Here is a 20855-nt window from a genome sequence, read left to right as displayed (position 1 = left end):
TGTGTTACCATCCTGTGGGAGGCCTCTCCCATGTCCCTGCAGGAGAAGCTGGAGCTGACAGATGGGAGCTCACTCTGTTCCCCGGATTCAAAACACCAACCATAGAATCATAGAATCATAGAATAGTAGAGTTGGAAGAGACCTCATAGGCCATCTAGTCCAACCCCCCGCTAAGAAGCAGGAAATCGCATTTAAAACCTTTTGGTCAGCAGTCCTGCCAGCACAAGGGTTTAACTCATTGCATCACCAGTGGCTCCAAAATAATAATAATAATAATAATAATAATAATAATAATAATAATACTATTGCCACAAATCCTTCCCACTGTGAAAATACCCCAGTTCTACATGACATGATAACAGAGAAACTAAAAGTATTTTGTACTTATAATAGCTATTTAAGGATGTTCCTAGCACCATAAGAAAAACAACATAGTTTTAGGGAACTATATCAAGAACTGGCTCATGCTTGCATGAAGAAATTTAAAGGAATCCCGTACACCTTTGACATAAATTGAGACAGACATTTCTAGCCCAAGTGTTCATAGATCTCAGTCCATTCATTCATCAGGTGCACGAAACCACAGCTGCAGTGCACAAAACCTTATGTTAGAAGTTCCTTTTCTCAGTCTTAAAGATGTGATGGGGCTTTTCGTATCTCTTTAGTGGTGAAAGATATTACAGTTGGCCCACCATATTTGTTACAGTAAGAAGTGAAGGAGCGCACCCATCCCATGCAAATGTGGAAAAACTGCAAGTAAAAAATGGTATTTTAAAATCTTAGGAATCTCTAGTTCCTCCAAAACAATTATATGGTCAAATTCCACCAGAATTTGACCATGGGGTTGCAGTGGTGAATCTAGAAATTCCTATGAAGACCATATTAATCAAATCTGCAAATAATCAAATTGCCAATAGAGAAATCCACAAATGCGGAAAGCTGACTGTAATTGTTCAGGAGAGGGATTTTCACCAGGAGTTGGCAATCCTGTACACAACTGCTCAAAGTTGTTCTACTCTACCATTAATGACACCAAAGCCTTTCCCTTTGTTACACTTGGCAACTTGGAGCCGCAGTGGTGCAATGGGTTAAACCCTTATGCCGGCTGAACTGCTGACCTGAAGGTTGGTCGTTCAAATTCGCGAGATGGGGTGAGCTCCTGTCTGTCAGCCCCAGCTTTCCATGTGGGGACATGAGAGAAGCCTCCCACAGGAAGGTAACACATCCGGGCGTCCCCTGGGCAATAACATTGTGGATAATACCGATTCTCTCACACCAGAACTTGTAGTATGTTGCCAAGAAATCTCTGTGATAGGGTCAACTTAGGTTCACAACAGTTCAGAAATGACTTGAAGACAACCAGCAATAACAACAACACCACGCTGCATCTATTCCTTCTGTCAAGTTTCGTTCTTTCCTTCCTGGCTACCTGCATCTCTAGAAGGAAATGCAAAAATAATTATGGGAAATTCATACTGCCATGGTGCAACCCACCTCAGGGCTGTGGTACAATCCACCACGTTGAGACCCAAATTGTGCTAGCCAGTGTTTTCCAAGGAAGGAGGACCCTGCTGGACCAGACACCTCCATCGCCATGCCTTGAATGAGCAGAGCAGGGAGCACGGTAGGACGGGATTCAAAATAAGATACGGAAAACACATTTTGCATATCTCAGTCTTGCATGGGAATATGACTTTTTCCACCCTTAAGGCCTACGTCTTCCTGCTTCCATTTCTTTGGAAAGCCTTGAGGAGAGTAATTAATGACCAAAATGAAATCCATTACAAAGAAGTGTGATTGCAGGGAGGAACAAGTCAGTCGCTTTCAGCCCCAGAAAACCCCATCATAGGTTCGCCTTATCATAAGTCGGAAATGACTTGAAGGCACTCAACAACAACAACAACAACAACAACTACAACATACTTAAAATAAATGACTCCCCTTGGGAAGATAGGGCGGATTATAAAAATTATTATTATTATTATTATTATTAATTAAACAGGAGTCAGAAATGAATCCTGCCTTACAGGATTATCATATCTTTTGCTTTACCATGATGGTTCTTCATCCTTGGAGTCAGCTCTTCCTATAGGAATCTGAAGGCAAGATAAAACTCAAAATGCAGCAAGACTATCTCTTTCTTCACTCTGAGAATGCTTCGCAAGTCGGACACAGCCGGAACAGTTTCTGGACAGAGAAAGAGTCTGAAATTTTTTGGGAACTGTGAACAATTAAATAGTTTGTTAATGTTTCATCTAATTTCATATTAATAAAGCTCTGGGTTTTTTTTAACAGCTGTGCCTGTGAATTTTGCAGGAATATCTGGTTGATAAAAATGTGAAGGTAAAGGAACCGTGTTTATTTTGCCAAGTCCGGCTGGGGCTTCCATTTCAGTGGAGCAGTGAATCCATTCTGGAACCATTCTGAATTTGTAAGAGCTCCCCAAGGTGCTGAACTTGTTGCTAAAATAGGCGAGGTGCTTTGGATAGCCCCTTTTCTTTGAAAAATAATTGTGGCAAGGAGCCAGTTTTACAAAAGTCTCTGTGACGCCACAAATGCAACGGGACTTTTTTTTGGAATCAGAAACATAAAATATATTTATATGAAGGAGTTTTGACCTTAATTTAACATCATCTGGTTAGTCGCAAACAATTTTATGATAATTCCATTTCTATATGTGTAAGATTTCCTAGAAAAAATAATTGTGATAGTTCTTAAATACATTAGAACTTTGGGATTGAATCAGTAGTTCTCAACCTGTGGGTCCCCAGATGTTTTGGCCTTCAACTCTGTTCTGATAAAAAAAATAGCATAATCTATCAGTATTCTAGAGTTATGGAGGTATCTTCATAGAACAATTCAGTAAACCAGAAAGCGAGCTGTTGGATTTCAAGGAAATAATTACTGTTACTGTTAATTGAGACGGTTTAAGGGAGGATATAAAAAGGATACCCCTGTTGCATGAGATTTCCTACCTTCTCTTGGGTTTCACTGGCAGCAGTCACACAAGTCTTTCTTGCTGTCCATTTTAATGTAGGTTGAGTATTACTTATCTAAAAGAAGTATTTGGGGTTCCCCCACCCCAGACTTTAGATATTTGTGTATTATGTACATCATGAGATACCTTCAACATGGGACCCAAGTCTAAACATGAAATTCATATATGTTTTGTATACACTTTATACACACAACCTAAATAATAATGTGCATGAAACAAATTTTGTGTGTATCAGTGTCAGAAAACATTTAGGCAAGATAAGAAATTAGTTGGTTTTGAACGGACCTAATCGGAATTTGATTTGCAATTATGTGCTAATGATGAACATTTAATTGCTAAAACTTACAAAATCTTATTGGAATGGCAAATGGCAGGTGAGCAAGTTAAAGAATGCACGGCAAAGTGGAACAAGGGGTTAAAATGTGTTATAAATTCAAAGATAATTGATATAAAAATGATGCATCGATGGTACTCCTGAAAAGCTTTCTAAGATGTGTAAAGAGGTTTCCAAAACTTGTTGGAAATGTAAACAGCAAGTGGGGTCTTCTACCATATCTGGTAGACATGTAAACATGCCAAGAAATATTGGATTCAAATACCTGAGGCTTTTCTATTTGGTCTGACTGATAAAAATGACCATGATAGACTGTTGCAACATATGACCACTGCAGCCAGATTGCAATGAGCCAATGTTAAAGCCAGTTTTGATGCAAATCAAAATAAAAAACACTGTATCATGGGGAAAAAAACACTTACAATATCTATATTAAGGTAATGACTTTATCAAATCCAAAATGTTAGAAAATGATGCCATCATCACTGTTTGAGTAAAGAAAAACCAATTTGAGAAGATGAAAGGGGACAGGATGCGGAAGTTGATTTAGCATAAGTCACACAATCTGTATGAATCATTTCTTGGGTTGAAATGTGGCAGGAGACAGGGAAATTAGGTTATATTACATGGCAGGAGACAGGGAAACTAGATTATATTACATGGATAGGTTCCTCCTACTTGTCCCAAGGATAGTTAGGCAGACCAACCAACCAACAGCATCAAAATGTTGGGTTTTTTCAAAATATAAATCCTTCATATTAAAATATTTTCCATCCTTTTTTGCAAAATATGTACAGTGAAACTATTAAACTGAAAATAATCTCTCATTATTTACCAGGGTATAAATTATAAATGCTTTGAAGGTGTAGGTAGCAAGCTTGGGCTTCAGAAGCGGAAATCTCAGAAGTCGTAAATTTCCTCAGACATCTAGCACATCCGAACGGGTTTCCGACACGGACACACACGTCGGAAGCAGTGTTTAGATATTGAACCATTTTAAGCCATTGCTTGGATATACTCGGAAGTGTCCAGATGTATAACTCACCTGTGTACACTCAACCAGGTCTGTTGGCTGGAAGGAGAAGTGTAACAGTAGGGATTGCTTCTCAGCCCATCAGGAGTTACATTTGAGCATTTGGTTGCCATTACACTTTATAATCCAGACTGTATGGCAAGCAAGCCTCATTGCAGCTGGGGAAAAGGGATAGTGTGGGATACTTGGCTGGCTTGCTGTTGTGTGTTTGTGCTCTTGGAGGGAGAAGGGAGACAAGGGAGAAGCAAGAAGGAATAGTGATTTTGGGAGAAAGATTTTAGGAGATAGAGAGAAAGAAGGGAGAAAGCTGGGTTGTTGATAGAGAAAGAGTTGCAAAAAGCAATCTCTCTTTGGGGGGCAGGCAATGAAAGGCTCCCCCATTTGTCCTGGTCTAGGGCTGGGTGTTTGTCTTTTGTCTTTTTTATTTGAAATGCAAATTATTAGGGGGGAGGGATTTGTAGTTTGTGGAAATCAATATATCAGCTTCTAAAATCTGTGTTTGGATATATTAAAATGTCTTTTGTTAGTTTGTGCGTATGTGTGTCCGCCATTAACGAAACACTTACGAAGATTTGGAAGTTTTGTAAAGTTTTGAACTTTTTACATCCAAAATTAGGAAAGGACTTTGAAAACAAAGCGCCAGTGCGCCTTACTTTTGAACACAGTTTAGAACCATTTTTTTTATTACACACATGTCTAGTAGCTAGCATATAATACAGCAAGCAATTAGAACAGCGGTACTCAAATTTTTTAAGCAGCAAGCCAGTTCAGTCCCTAAAAATTACTGGGACTCCAGACTATAGTTTGAAAAAACACGAATTCCTATGCAAACTGCACAAATCTTATTTGTAGTGCAAAAAAATACAAAACAATACAATATTTAAAATATTTACCAACATACACTTACTAGTATTTCAAATGGGAAATGTGCACCTGCTTTTGGCTGATGAGATAGTCAAGTTAATTAGGATTGTTGTTGTTGTGTGCTTTCAAATTGTTTCAGACTTAGGGCAACCCTAAGTCTAAAGTTTAGGGCAGGGCCTGGTAAGTGACCTTGGGGGGCTATATCTGGCCCGTAGATCTTAGTTTGGGTAACCCTGAATTAAAGTGAGAATTCTTGATTAGAATTAGACCAAAGACTTTGGAACAGAGATAAGCGTTCTTAAATTTCTGTGTCTAAATATTTAAAGTGGGTGTGCATTTGTTTCATGATGAAAGGAAAATAGAAGCAAAGGGTAATGCCAAGTCGAGTCACTCTTTTTTCATTATGGAAGCAGTGTTGTAATTAGCACATTCTTTTCTAATTCAGCAGAAAGACTAAATTAAAGGAACAGGGAAGGGCCACCAAAATGTACACATAGAAGTGTGCACACCTCATTTTGTTCTATACATGTGCATTAAAAGCTTCAATTTTTTAAAATGTATTTTCTTTAGTCCTCCCCCACCCCCCCCAGAAGTGGCATGGGTTAATATCTCTTTACATATTATGAGCATGCTCAGGGTGCTGCACTCTAGAGCAACCCTCTCTATATGGTGACTTTGAAATATGTTGACAACATATCCATTATGTAGGCTAATAGCTGGGTTATTTGGGGATTAGGAGGCAAACATCCCAACAATACTGCATGTAATAAGCACCTTCTAGGCTTTTAGATTGCAACTGGGTTAGTTGCTTGAGTCCTAAGGAACATTTTGTGGTACTTTTAAATTTGATTTTGTTAAACTTTATGCTGATTCTATTTATTTGTTTATTTAGTTCTTACAACAGGCCTGCACAACATACGCTCTGGAAGGAAGGAAGGTAGGTAGGGAAAAGAGAAGCAAGGAAGAGGAAACAAGAAAAGGAAGAAATGTATGTAGTAAGCAGGGAAAGAAGGAAAGGAAAAAGAAGGAAGGAATTCAGAGAACATGGTGTAGTGGTTTGAACCTCAGACTATAGCTCTTAACTCACTGGATGACTTTAAGAAAGTCATACTCTCAGTCTCAAAGAAAGACAGAGGGCAGATCCCTCTGAATAAATCTTGACAAGAAAACTCTGATAAGTTACCCTAAATCTGAAAAAATGTGAAGGCACACAATAAGCCATTAGTTATACCTTACTTGGAAAACAAGGTACTAAAAATCTATTTGCTGCTCCAAGAGGCTTAGCCTATCTAATTTCAGCACCTTATTTCCCAAGTTGTGCAGGCCTGTCCTACAATATACAAAAAAATTAGGTTTCTTCACTATATTGGTTGTACATGTTTTGTATTGACAAGATGTTTGAATCTTATTTATTGCACTGCTTGTGCATTTCTAAATGCAACCATTATAAATTCTTGGTAATTTAGAAGCAAGTTGGATAACAGCTGTAGTTGCCAGGAGCACCTTTCACCTTAAATATGTTACGGATTCAAAAGGGAACAAAATCTTTTGTGGTGTCATTTCTATATAGCATTTGCGATTATTCTTATTATTGCACCACTGGTGCAATGGGTTAAACACTTGTGCTGGCAGGACTGCTGACCAAAAGTTCGGTAGTTCAAATCCAGGGAGCAGGGTGAGATCCATCTGTCAGCTCTAGCTCCACATGCAGGGGCATCAGAGAAGCCTCCCACAGAATGGTAAAACATCAAAAATCCAGGTTTCCCCTGGGCAATGTTCTTGCAGATGGCCAATTCTCTCACATCAGAAGCAACTTACAGTTTCTCAAGTCGCTCCTGACACACACACACACACAAAACAACAGGTCAAAGTCTTCCAATCAAGTTCTGCACATCCATCTCAATGGATGCATTGAAATTTTAGGACAGGGCAGATATAAAATCATAGAGTTGGAAGAGACCTCATGATCCAACAAGTCCAACCCCCTGCCAAGAAGCAGGAAATTGCATTCAAAGCACCTCTGACAGATGGCCATCCAGCTTCTGTTTAAAAGCCTCCAAAGGAGCCTCCACACTTTGGGGCAGAGTTCCAAGTGCCAAACAGCCTTCAGAGTCAGGAAGTTCTTCCTAATGTTCAGGTGGAATCTCCTTTCCTGTAGTTTAAAGCCATTGTTCCTTGTCCTAGTCTCCAGGGCAGCAGAAAACAAGCTTGCTCCCTCCTCCCAATGTCAAATGTTACCATGTAATTTGTTGTACTGTTACATATACAGACACATATGCATAGGGAGGTTGTCCCCTAAAATGTATAGATCCTTGATGGCTTATTATTCTGGAGATGCTCAAGGCATACTGTTAGTTTTGGATAAAAAGCTTGTTAAAATATGTTGAACTGCTTTTTTTCTGGTGAAGGAAACTACCCCTATTCTTTCCATGGTATTTCTGCTTCTGGTATCATTTTTCTGTTTAGAAATGTAATGCCCAAGAATACAGTTGCTTCGTTAACAGAGGTAAAACTATATTAGAAAGTTATAAGAAAGTGTACAGCCTCTTTCTCCAGAAGGCCTAAGGATAACGACGAACAATAAAATCCAACCAAAAAGATAGTGGGACAGAAATTTGTGCACAAAAGAAAAAGGAAAAGAACCAGCAATGGCCATAGAATCTCTTTATTCAAACAGAACACACACGTACACACACACAGGGAAAAAGAAAAAAATAATAACAAACATGGCATGACGCAGACAACGCGAAAGGCCACTTTTGTCCTTTGTGGTTTAAGAGCTTCAAGAAATATTGCCACTTATATTTTGGGGGGCTGAGTGGGAAACACTGGAGAGGTTACAAGTCTACTGACCACCTGCAAATAGAGGTAAGGTGAGAGGGAAGGATGCTGACCACAACCTCTCTTCTTACCACCTTTGATGTTCAAAAGCTGAACTCTGCAAACCCTAGAACAAGACCTTGTTCCACCCGTCTCCCCCATACCAAGGTTCACAGGCAATGGGATTCCTTACCCCCCACATCTCAAGTTCTCAAAGGAACCTTTCCAATACTGTTGTCCCAATTCTTGATTCAGAGGCAAGGATGAGGCAGTGATTGTGTTGTTGTTGCTTTTAAACACTACAAAAAGGAGCTACGGAAAGCCCAAAACACATCATCAGCTTGGGGAATGAGGTAAGAAAAGAAAAAGGCTGTTAGGCTTGTAATGGAGAATTCAATTTTTAGGAGCCCCATGACAAGCATAGAATCTGTGGCAACAACAGGAGAGGCTGGAATGAGAGCTCCTTGCCTTCGAAAAAGGATATATGGGATCTCTTTGGAACAAGAATTACAGAAGAGGGAGCCCCAAAAAATTCCTGAACCTTGGAAACTTGAGTTCAGATCTTGCGTGTCATTTCAGAAATGGAGCCCTAGAATCGAACCTTCTTTAAAAATTAATTGCCCCCAAACGATACTCACACAACCTAAGCAGATTCAGGGATCAATCAGAGGGGTGGAGAAAAGGGTTAACACTTAGGTTATATTTCTGGAATATGCTGCCGGCACTAAAAAAGCACCCACCCTTCTTTTCTCCAGCACTGTTCCCCAGAGATGGAAGCCTTCCTGTTTCTGAAGTTCCTGAAGGGAAAGAAGTATTTTTTAAATAAAGTTACTGCAGGAAGGACAGTTTAAGTAGGGAAAATTCCAGCTTCCATAGAACCTTTGTTTGTTTAAGTGTAGCTGGTGTCACCAAAGCTGGAGAATATCATCTTGCACTGGTGCAGCAGAGATACAGGAGTGCAGGGCTCCTCATATCTTCCTGCGAGAAATTGGTGGGCTCTTTGAAATTACTCATACTGTTGGGGTTAAGGACCATTTACACCATCAACTGCCACCTATATCATTTGTAAAAAAAAATTAGGGTATCCTCCCACAGGTTTCACAAACTATCAATGTCAAGAGAGAGAATGAGAAAACGGGCTATTGTGCTTCTCTCCACTTCTACCCCAATGCAGCTGATGCATAGATCTGTGGGGAAAAGTGGACTTACTGAGCCCTTTAACAAGTAAGCAAAATAACCAACGCAGGGGGAAAGAGAATGGATGGAGAGGCTGAACCCACTGGAAAGAAAATGGGATGGAACTAAGTTTAAATCCCAATCAGTTAGTGAATGCTGGGAAAAGGGAGAATCAAAATGACAACAATTTTAGCAAGGTTGATTCAGATTTCACACTGGCGTACATACAAAGCACTCCTTTTTTAATAAAAATTCCCCACTGAGTGGATTGTACAACTTAGGAAGTTACTGTTTTGGACTACAATGCCGTCAATCCACCAACTGGCAAAGCTGGCAGATTTAGAGAGCTATATTCCAACAAAGTAGCCTTTCTAAGCTATTGGCCAAAATCCATCAAATAGGGGGAAGCTCCAGGGTATGTGGGGAGAAGCAACCATTTTCATCCGGCACCCTCAGAAGGCTTGCTCTGCATTTGCTCTCCCAGCCTTCACTGTTCTCTTAAGAGATCAGCTCCACAGAATCAGGGGGACTGAATGTGAGCACAGAAATTTAGGGATGGGAAATTTCACATGAGCCCTGTATCTATCATACAATCTCCAAATCCTTTGCTTCTCTCTCAACCCTTGCAGCTTGAGGTAGCAGTCCTCACTGAAGCACATTTTCAACCTCTGAAGCAAAGCCCCATCTTTCTTACCCTGTGTAATGTTTCTGGTTGACCTCCATCTGCCTCCCTGTGGACAACTTTGGGAAGCAGATAACGAGGGAAAGGAAGGTGGAGAGGAAAGATGTGGCAAGTTTGTGCTTGCAGGTGGGGCACTCAACGGTTGAAAGAGAGAGACAGAGGGATATGTTACCTGATGGGTTTTCTCCCTGCCCCACTCACTGATATCCCATCAGAAGATCTCTGGTATAATTCAAGCATCGTTTTTAATTGTATCAAAACAAACAGGTTTGCTCAGTGCAGCAGCAGTTTGGAGGGAGGAGGATGTTGAGAAAGAGGCATTGTGCCACAGGAGGGAAAGAGAGAAAGAGAAAGACCCTGACTGAGAATGCCCCTCCTTTCCCCAGCGGAGTGTTTCTGGGGTTCACCAACTACAATGCCACCAGGAAGAAGATGCTGTTGCCCTTGTACACACATCCATTTTTGTTTCTCAGGTGCTTGTTGGTACCAGGTCCTGATTTCTTCAGTAATTGCTTGGGTGGGATAGGGAGAGAAACCGGGCCTTTCGTCGCCCCTTGCTGCTTTCTCTTCGTGCCCCCCACCTGCCCACAGGGATGAAGGCACCGAAAGGATGGGAACCGTCCCTGGCAAAATGGACTTGATTGAGCAAGCAGCCATGGTCCTTCCCCAGTGACGAGACCCACTGAGTAGCTTTATCTGAGAAAGGAGGAGGAGGAGAGAGAGAGAGAGAGAGAGCATTACCTATTTTGCCTATAGGTCATGCATGGGCAAACTTCAGCCCTCCAGGCATTTTGGACTTCAGCTCCCTCACTTCCTAACAGCTGGTAGGGAGTTGAACTCCAAAACGTTTCAAGGGCCGAAGATTGTCCATGCCTGAGCTATAGCTTATATAACATGCAAGGAAAGGATGTGAGTATATGCCACATTCATAAAGCTGCTATGTAATTTGAGGGATCTGAACCATAAGCAGGTTATTAAAAACTCAGAATATTTTTCTGGCCTTCATGGTCACAAAGTAAAACTCTGTCATGACAGCACCTTTATAAAGGAGATTCAACTGAGCTTGGGGAGGAAGAAGAAAATGGGCTAGCAATCAATACGAAGAAAAACATTACGAGGACTGCACACACTGAAAAATCATCAAACATTCTGAAAAATGAAAGGCTTCAGTTGCAGAAGAATACAGTCTGCACATAATGTATAAGGATATACTGTTTCAGTTAGAAAATGATGAGAGGAAAATATCAATGCATGATGTGGAAGGCCAATCCTGACTACTGGAAACTTGGGTAAACTTTCATTTTTGCTTTTAAGTTTCCACCAGCCACCAGGTACACAATTTCCATCCTTAACCTAAAAGGCTAGAAATATACATCTTAAAAACATAAAAGAGAGCACTGCTCAGTACTGAAAGACATTTTTTTATCATCTGAGAACCACCCAAAATCTCCTCCTGAGCTACGTCTTTCCCAGAGCCTTGCACTGAGAAGGCAGACATCCCTCACAATGCCTATCAAACTCCTCTTTTCTCCATCTCTCTTACCTGCTCCTATCTACTTACCTGGCCGTTGGTTGCTGCTGCTGTTCTGTCTGTGGGGAGCTGAGCTCAGGTAGAGTCTCTGTCGTCCCCTGAAGTGGTTGGGCGGCATCGGAGGTAGTTGGGGGAGGTTCTACTGTGCTGCAGAAAGGGGAGGAAACACATGTAAAAGGTTATACAGGAGTAACAATGTTTCCCTAGTCACAATATACAAATGCTAGCAATACTTAGTGATTCCAGTACTTCACTCTCTCTTTCTCATATTCAATCACTTTATAAATTGCAGCAAATAACCCATTATTCCAAGAAGTTGCATTTCTCCCAGAGAAGTGCACAAATCTTAATGATGATTGTGTGAGAGAGAATGGATCACAAATTAGAGACCTGCCTGCAGTACCAGCAATCCCTGTGTTCTTTGCAAAACTGGGAAGGAAACAGAAAAGAAATACTGAAAGTATAAATGTGTGCAAGCAGACAAATCAGTTCGTTATTTTTCTCAGATTCCTGTCTGTTACTGAAGTGATTTGCCAATGCTAACATGCTTATTTACCTTAAAGACTAATTAACTATTCCTTGTCAACTTTTCAGAACTAACATCAGCCAGCAGCATCCCAGATCATATCTTATAATCTTACCTGGCTACTGTTTTCATGGTGGAGGGATTTGGTGGATCACTTCCTTCTGGGGGGCCTGTGTCTGGAGTAGGAAGATCCTGTTGAACACTAGAAGCTGCTGTTAGAGGCAGAAGAAAAGACAGGAGTAAGAGAAATCTACCCCTAGGAAGAGAAATTAACTCCTGAAAGAGTTATCATGGGGAAAAGGTCTCTCCACTGAAACTTTCTCACCAATCCTTGTTTTCACAACAAGCCAAATTTTTCAAAATTCAATTATTACAGGACAGAAAGTGAGGTAAAATCTTCTGAACAGGTGCACAGACAGCAAAACAAACAACACAGGGGTTTTTACCTCTTCCCTATGCTATCTAAAGCTAATATAAATATATTTTTGGCTGGAGTTGCACTTAAAAATGTAACTGTTCCGACTTACATATAAATTCAACTTAAGAATAAACCTAGAGATCCTCTCTTGTTTGTAACTAGAGGACTGCCTGTATATGCCTGCAATTTCTCAAGCATCCTTCCCCATTCATAGAAACTAGGCAAGCAGTAATATGCAGGAGGTCTATTCTTGGCAGGCAGGCTGTTATCCTAATAGAACCATGTGGTGTTCCCATTAAAGTTATTTCCTATGTAGACCAGCATCGAGAACTGTATTGACTGAAATACAGGTTGTTTTTTTTTTGTTTGTTTTTTTTACCTTTAAAGCCCTACATGGTTTGGGTCCAAGTTACCTACAGGATCGCCTTCTCCCATACAAACCGCCCCAAAAACTTAGGTCCTCTGCAGGGGCAGATACTCCAGCCTGCCAGAACTTGACTGGCAATCGTCACCCAGAGGACCTTTTCATCAGCGAACCCAAGACTGTGGAACAATCTGCCAAAAGAGCTCCAACAGCTAGATTAGCTGTTGGAATTAAAAACACATCTGAAGACCTATCTCTTCTGGCAAGCTTACTCAGCCAGTTTTAATCATGAATTTTAAATGAACATCTTGTGTTCACTATATTATTGTTCTGTATATTTTAATATATGTATTTTGTAGAAACACATTTAATATGATTAGGTGTTTTTAGCTGTGTTGTAGCCTGCTTTGAGCCACAAGGAGAAGCGGGTAAAGAAATAAAACTATTATTATTATTGTTGTTGTTGTTGGCTGAAATGTACATCACTCAAGATAGGAAAAGAAATCTGGGCAAAGCAAACCTACTTTTATTGGGCCATGCTCACAGCTAGGGCTTTTTATTTCACTAGAAGTATGAGCAGCATGGCCAAAGAAGAAAATAAATCAAATGTCGCTCCACCCCTGAAAATACAACACAGACCACAGAGGAAGGATAAGTCTGATAAGCTGTTTAGAACGTGTTGCTTTACTTGCTACAAGGCAAACAATTCAAGGAGCACACAGTGAAAACTGGTTAAGGATTATAGGCAAGGGGTGCTAGAGAGGAAACCAGTGGTTTTTCCTGGATGCAGTCATGCTGTTTCAGAATCATAAGAGTGCTACTCACTTTCTTCTGGGGATACATTGCTTTGCGTCACTTCCTGAGCGGGAACGGCAGGGGAGTCAGCGCTCGTAAGTGCTTTGGAGGGACTAGAAGGGTAAAGATATAATATAATAAGAGGGACAGAAAAATAACAAATGCCAACAGAATTCCTTCCTTGCTGTCCTAAAATCTTTAGTGTCAATAATGGTCCTCTTCAATCAGATCCAAATGTTTATTCAATGGTTCATTATCCCATCAACTACACCTCCCTGTTTTTCTACCAAATATTCTTTTGCTCTGGAAACCCAGGAGATCTTAAACAGGTTACATATGGGAAAGTCTCACCTCTCTTGTGTTGGGGGCTCTGTAAATGAGGCCCAGTTTTCATCTGTGGTTGTGTGGGAGGTATCTGAGCTGGACTTATCCCACACAGCTGCTCCTGTGTCTGCTGCTACAGGTTGTGAGGGCATCACAGATCCTGAGGAAGGCTCAGAGGAGCTGTCTGCCCAGCCATGATCTAAGAAATAAGAGTTTTATACAGGTATTGAGATCTAACTAGGGCTACAATCTACAAGTAGAATAACCTCCTGGTTGTTAAGTTTATCATTACACATTGTTCCAGCCCTGGGAAGAAAACCTCTGTTGATCACCCTTAATGTAGCCCAGCCAGTTAAACCACACAGAACCTGAAGAAAATTCTATCCTTTGTGTCATACTCATAACCATTTACTCCACAACTGATCTGCTGTGTTCAACTGACCTATTCAGAAGTACTGCCAAGTCAGTAAACTTGCAACAAAGCCTGCATTTCACCATATACAATCTTTTTCTTCTACTTATTAAAATCCCCATACAGTGCTCACCTTCTAACGTTCTCTCCAGCTCTGTTTGTTCGCCACAGCCATTGCTGACATGGATGGCACCTCCATCTCCCCCGCCAGGATCTTCCTCACCCCCTTCTCCTTCTGAATCTTCGCTGTCCTCACTATCTGTACTGCCAAGGCTTCTGCAAAGGGGTTGGGGAGAGAGAAAAGAATGGGGATATTTTAGATATTCATATGCCCTCGACAGTCTTAAGTACAGTAGAGTCTCACTTATCCAAGCTAAACGGGCTGGCAGAAGCTTGGATAAGCGAATATGTTGAATAATAAGGAGGGATTAAGGAAAAGCCTATTAAACATCAAATTAGGTTATGATTTTACAAATTAAGCACCAACAAATTTATACAACAAATTTGACAGAAAAAGTAGTTCAATACGCAGTAACGTTATGTTGTAATTACTGTATTTACGAATTTAGCACCAAAATATCATGATATATTGAAAACATTGACTACAAAAATGCCTTGGATAATCCAGAACCTTGGATAAGCAAATCTTGGATAAGTGAGACTCTACTGTATGCTGTCCTTCTTCAGAGTTTCTATTTGTAGAGGCAAGACAAAAAGAAGAGAAAGGAATAACATGCATTGCAAAGAAGACAATCAAGGGTTGCACTAATTAAAGACATCAATAAGATGTCAAAAATAATTCTTATAAAAGTCTGCCATTACAGGCAAGAGGGTAGTGTAGTGAAATAATTATGTTGGACTGAGATTTGGGAAATGTAGTCTAAAAATCCCTATTCAGTCATAAAAACTACAGGGCAGCCTTGGATAAGTAATTCTTTCTCAACCAAATCCATCTCATATGGCTATAGTAAGAATGAAATAAGGAAAGTGTTGAATGCCACCCTGGGAAACGTAACGCAAATATAGCAAATAAACCAACACGCACGATTTCAAGATGAGGGAAAAAAATAAGAATGCTTAGATGTTTTATGAAAAGAACAACTCTGCACTATTTAAAACAAGCAGCAGAAGAAAAAGACAACCTTCTCCTGAACAGAGTAAGCAGGGTACCTAGCCCAAATCTCTTTGATGGAACCAAAAGGTACCTTCAGGCCAAGTATATAGCATCCTTCCTCACCTGACAGCTGTTGCCTGGACCAAGCCAGAAGAGACAGCAGCCTCCTTCTCCTGCCAGATGTCCTCCCCATCAGAACCATCAGCCTCTTCATCATCATCAAACTGTTGGATCCGCTCCTTATAGCAGATATCAAAAAGGTTGGAGTTGGGCTATGGGGAAAAAGGAGGAAGGGAGTAGTTGAAATTGTAGGCCAAGTTCAAAGGAAGGAAGAGGCAGCTCTGGAAGAATGACACTTACACTATCATCATCCGCATTCAGGGAAAAGGTGATGTTGGCCGTCTTGTCAAAGGGGGCACTGAAACAAAGGAATGAGACCCAAGATTAAAGTTGGAAAACATAACTGTAATCTCTAATAGAACAACAGCAAGGTCTAGTTTGGAAAGAGGGATCAACAAAGCCTGATAGAGTGGAAATTGATTCTGTTTGGGTTTGGACTTAATAATTAATGATTTAACTCTTATGCAGCATTTGACAGAATATGTTTAAAGCACTTCCCCCCAAAATAACAGTCAGTAAAATCCTATCTTTACTGCAGATGGAGGGAAAGCAAGACAGAAACAGCTGCTAGCCTAAGGCTCCATAGCAGAAGAGTTCATAGAAAGGAAGGGGGCTTTCCAAGTTGGGGCTCTATCTTAGCTACAATGTTATATTTCCCCTCTTTCTCAAGCCATGCAAATAAAAAACAAAACACCCCAAATTCATGCTACTGCCCACTTGGGCCAGGTTCCCTGGTTTTCATATGCTTTACCATAAACCCCTTCCCAAATGATGGGGAAAGGGCTGCAGATCTCTTCCCTGTTCCCAGAAAGGAATCAGCCATCCACAGGGACAGGGCTTTGTCAGTGGTGAGCCAAGCATCCACGAATTCCATTCTTCTTCAAAATCAGTATGCCTCCATTAAGTTTGTTTTTATTAAAGCTTCTTAATATAGCTGTATTTCAATCTGCATTTTACTAATTGCTAAGCCCTGAATTAAGCAATGCTGCACATTTTTACAAAATAGTTGGTTATATTTTATTTTTCAACCACATCCTATACCATAATGGCTATTATATCCCCCAAATCATTTCAAATTTTTAAAATTAATAATTAAATCTAGTACATATTCAGCTGGAAAGCTTTTTTAATAAATGCAACAAAGCAGATTTATATACAGACATAATCAGCTGAGCCAACACACAAATTCTAGCAAGCCAGCCTAATGATCAACCCTTCCAGGAATCTGTGTTTTATGCTGGGCAACTAATCACACAAGAGTAAGGCTCAGTGTGATTTTGAACAGAATATATCTGGGTTTTCACTTTTAGCTTAATCCACCTGGGTGATGTATTTCATGATGGAAGAAAGGGAGGCAAAATTGCATATACTCATAAATGGAGGAGATGCATATAGCCCGATGCCCACCATGGCATGAAAGGAGCACAGCATTACCTTTTCAGCTGTCGGAAGTGAGCGCTGCAGGGCAGACAAGCACAGAGAGAAAGAGAGAGAAAGAAAGAGAGAGAGAGGCAGACATGTGAAATTAGGGGGGCTGGGGAAAGAAAGAGACTGTTTTTGTGGGAGGGGTGAAGAATTACTAATAAGGTTCCAGGCTCTCTCTCTTTTGCACTAGTCCTGTCTTCCAAAGAAGATTCAAACTGAAGCTGCCTCAATAAGAACAAAGATACGGCAAAGCATGAACCGCTGGTCAGCATTTGCAGAGAAAATTAATTACTTAGATGATAAAAGGGATCCAGGAATCAAAAGGCCCATCCTTGTCAAATTAAACAGTTGGCTTAGAATGAATTGAGGAAGACACTGGAAGCCAGACTCTTTGGGGTGGAACATGGCCTTAGGCCGAATCCTATAATGGCTTCCAAATCCTTCATTCTCTAATTGTGGGTTTCCTGAGGGCATTTGCTTGGCCTCTTTACAATCAGAATGCTGTATTGCCTTTAGTCTCACCCAGTAGGGCTCCTTTTCAGGTTCATATATGACATAATCCCCACTGGAGGACCCCACAAATCTGCCCTCTATGAGAAACCAAGCAATGCTGACCAACAGTGCTCACTCAGAATGATGAAACACAACCTTTACCAATATTTTGCCCCTCCCCCCAGGTATTCTGGTCTATAACTTTCAACAACCAGAGACAATATGACCAATGGTAGACTATAATGAAAGTTGTGAGCCAATGTATTGGAAAGACCCTAAGATGAGAAAAGGCTGACTCAGCATCTCCTGTGGATTCCTGGTTAGGGCAAGTGGCAGTAGGCCTTAACCCTCTTGCCTTTCTTTTTAGGTTGGCATTGTGTATCTTGTTACTTCAAGTGGGTTTACTGTCTTGCACCTGTATACAAATTACATGTACTACAAATCTGCAAAAAGCTATTGAAAAAACAAATTCTTGCAAGCAAATTCACAACTGAATTGCAAGAACTTAACCCACATAGGGAAAGATCAGCAGAGGGCAAGCAGCTGTTCCTTCATTGTAAATCCAAGCAGGTGCAAACCCATATATGGAACTCCATATAAATATTGAGTCTCTCTCTCTCCTGATTCTCAGTTTCTTATGAAAAGATGTTTCCCTTCCTGAAATTTTCAGGATCCCTCCCATGTTATGCTATTGTATGCAAAGGAGAAAAGTTTTATTCTCAGCCAGTGAGCACAAAACAGGTCAGAAAAGGTAAGATGAAACAAAAGCATGATACAAAAAGAAGGAATGAAGGAAGCGGACATCACTAACTTCACATTCTCTTCCTGCTCGCCAAATTCCTCGTCATTAAAGCCGAAGTGATCAATAAATGCTGAAGTCATCTGCTGTAACTGATAATCCACAAAGGCCTATACAAGAAGGAAAAGGAGACAAGGATAAAGGTGAATCACATGAAATTGACACAGGGAGGACAGACAATAACTACACGAGCCTACCTAGATCTCATGAAAGAAAACCAGTAAGTCAATAAAACCTTGTTTCCCAGAAGACGTTCTTTTCCATTTCCTTATATAAATTTACAAAATGAGTTCCACTGAACTCAACTCAATCCACATTTGTCTTAGTTGAATAGCATCTGATTGGTTTATTTATTATATATTCTTATGCCTCATTTTGCCTGTGTGCAATATACAAAACAACGCAAAGGGGAAGTCAAAGAAAACTTAAGAGTGAAAGCTGAAAAAAAGGAAATGTCAGGATTTCATATCCAGTACCTCAAAACAGGGTGGACAAAAATGCTACCACCTCTATGATGAGAAAAACAGGTTACACTCTCACTTATAGCATAGGTGGAACTTACCACTGGAATGAAAGAGGCCATTTGTTGAGAGAACAAGCTATCTAAAGAGCATAGAATATACCGACAAATATTGGTTGTTATCATGGGATCCTTATGTTTCTATGTAAAAAAAACTTCTAAGCCTCGCTAATGCAGTTTGAAATTATTACTTTCTGTAACTCAACAATTTAAGTATTGGTTGGTTCAAAGGCATAAAGGGATAACCCAGGCAATAAGAACATTTGGGTGTATTGTATGGATCAGGCACCATCAGGCCTACCTAGAGCTTTAAAATGTTTGAGGTTCCTAAAGTAATTGAAAACATGTGCATAGCTCCAACTCCTGGTATCCAATAGGCCCTGAATGGGGCTACACACTTACCTGCTGTAGGACAGCCTCCTGAGGGAAGCTGAACTCTTTGAGGTCATTCTCATCATCATCACTTGATGAATGGAGGTTGTGCATGTTAACCTGAAAGAAATGAAAATAAAAAATTGCCAGAATAGTAGAATTGCCAAAATAGAAAAAAACAGGTTTGTGTGTGGAGTAGAACACCCTAAGATTACAGCTAATATAACCTATTCCCTATTGTTGCTTTATCCAACATAGATCCCTCCAGAAGTGTTGGCCTATCGATGTCTTCAGTTGGGGAATGCTGCCCTAAAGGTTGGTTCCACAGTTACTGTCAGAGTTACCAAGCTCATAAAAATGGCCATCTGTAACTCCTATTTCTCCTCCCCATTCTGCCCTCGCTTTCACAGAGATGCTGGCAAAACACTGAGTCCTACTGGCATAAACCTTTCCACTTTGGTGAATTTTTTGGTTGAATCAGACTATCCAGAGAAAACTTTCTTTCAGTTCAGAATGTCAGGGCTGAAAACTGGATTCACAGAAATCAATTCTTTCTTAGGACATGTGGGCCAAGATCCTAAATCACTTTGCATACCAATAAAATTATCTGCTGGCAGAGTTATATTACACTTGATTTACCCTACCCAACCATTATATTGAAACTCAATGTAGTGCAACATGTGGATAGTCAACATGTATGATAGCTGATGTACCATTATGCAAATGTAACCCATATTACTCTGTGAATTATAATGGGTTTCTATATGAAGAATATGACTATAGCACACTGTCTACAAATGTCACTCTACATATGAAGCATAGCTTATGCCTAAATATGTCTGTCACTAACAGAACAGCCATGGAGTGTAAAATTAAAACAGAGAAGTCTTGTGAGGGCAGAAAGGAGGAGAACATGCTCTCTCCTCTGAAAGCATCTTTTCTAACTATTTGATACACAAGTAAGGTTGGAACATAAAATAGAATGAGGAAAATCAGAAGACTCACAAGATCCACTGTGTTCTTCTTGTTTATTTCTGACAAGGGCCCCGACACAAACTTCTCCCACTGCTCTTGTTCTTCCTCAGGTAGCTCTGAAAAGCATAAAATGTAAGTTGGAAATTGATGTATAAGTGAATAGTATACAGTGGATCAGAATGGGCAATGAACAGCAACTGCATAAGCAACTCAGAACTCTCCTCTCCTGAAATAAGAATTTGAAATGATGCTATGAGATGTTTTTTTAAAAAAATTCTAAAAGCACTAGTTCATATCACCAGCTCCTAATCTTTAACACAGGGCCACTGAATATGGAAATTACAAATTTCATTCAGATTTCTCCTTTGGAGTTTGATCTAATCCCTTTTAAAACAGTCTATAAATTCTTTTTAAAAAACAACAAGGAGAAGAAACACTTGCAAAGTAGTACTACCTGCTGATTAGGAATAATGGAAAAAATTAATGCTTCTCCAACAAGTTGCAGGCATTGGGCGTCTCCCTAGCAAGTTATCGGATTCTCTTTGCTGTGCTGAAATCTTAAATAATCAATTAGCAGACGACGTCAGACTGTGGCTGTGATTAGCCTAGTTTGAGGATGATTAGGTTGGAGGATTCAGGTTCTAATTTGCATTTAGATATGAACCTTGCCAGCTAACCCTGTAACAGTGATTATATTTCAGTCTAATTTACCTCATAGCAATACTTAGGACAATTGGAGGAGAGCCATCATATATGCAGTT

The 20855-nt window shown here is 40.2% G+C and overlaps 1 protein-coding gene across 5 annotated transcripts in view; it reads right to left on the bottom strand.

The window, feature by feature from the left end:
• Positions 1-7878: 7878 nt before the first annotated feature.
• The window catches only part of ppp6r1 (protein phosphatase 6 regulatory subunit 1), a 58085-nt gene continuing 45108 nt past the window's right edge, over positions 7879-20855 (bottom strand). For 2 of the 5 annotated variants that reach the window (XM_008118934.3, XM_062958235.1), the window contains exons 13-24: positions 20125-20210; positions 19150-19239; positions 18240-18337; positions 16946-16969; positions 15752-15809; positions 15515-15663; positions 14411-14553; positions 13893-14064; positions 13572-13654; positions 12080-12176; positions 11469-11585; positions 7879-10603 (exon numbers count right to left, since the gene is read on the bottom strand). In XM_008118934.3, the coding sequence (XP_008117141.1) occupies positions 10600-10603; positions 11469-11585; positions 12080-12176; positions 13572-13654; positions 13893-14064; positions 14411-14553; positions 15515-15663; positions 15752-15809; positions 16946-16969; positions 18240-18337; positions 19150-19239; positions 20125-20210 (1121 nt within the window). In that variant the 3' untranslated portion in view covers positions 7879-10599. Of the gene's footprint in view, positions 10604-11464; positions 11586-12079; positions 12177-13571; positions 13655-13892; positions 14065-14410; positions 14554-15514; positions 15664-15751; positions 15810-16945; positions 16970-18239; positions 18338-19149; positions 19240-20124; positions 20211-20855 lie in introns of those variants that run through there. The other 3 variants (XM_008118935.3, XM_008118936.3, XM_062958236.1) reach the window with 3 other exon arrangements.

This window comes from Anolis carolinensis, chromosome 6 (genome assembly GCF_035594765.1).
Source record: "Anolis carolinensis isolate JA03-04 chromosome 6, rAnoCar3.1.pri, whole genome shotgun sequence".
Taxonomy (NCBI): Eukaryota; Metazoa; Chordata; class Lepidosauria; order Squamata; family Dactyloidae; genus Anolis; species Anolis carolinensis.
This window is presented reverse-complemented; position numbering and strand designations above follow the sequence as displayed.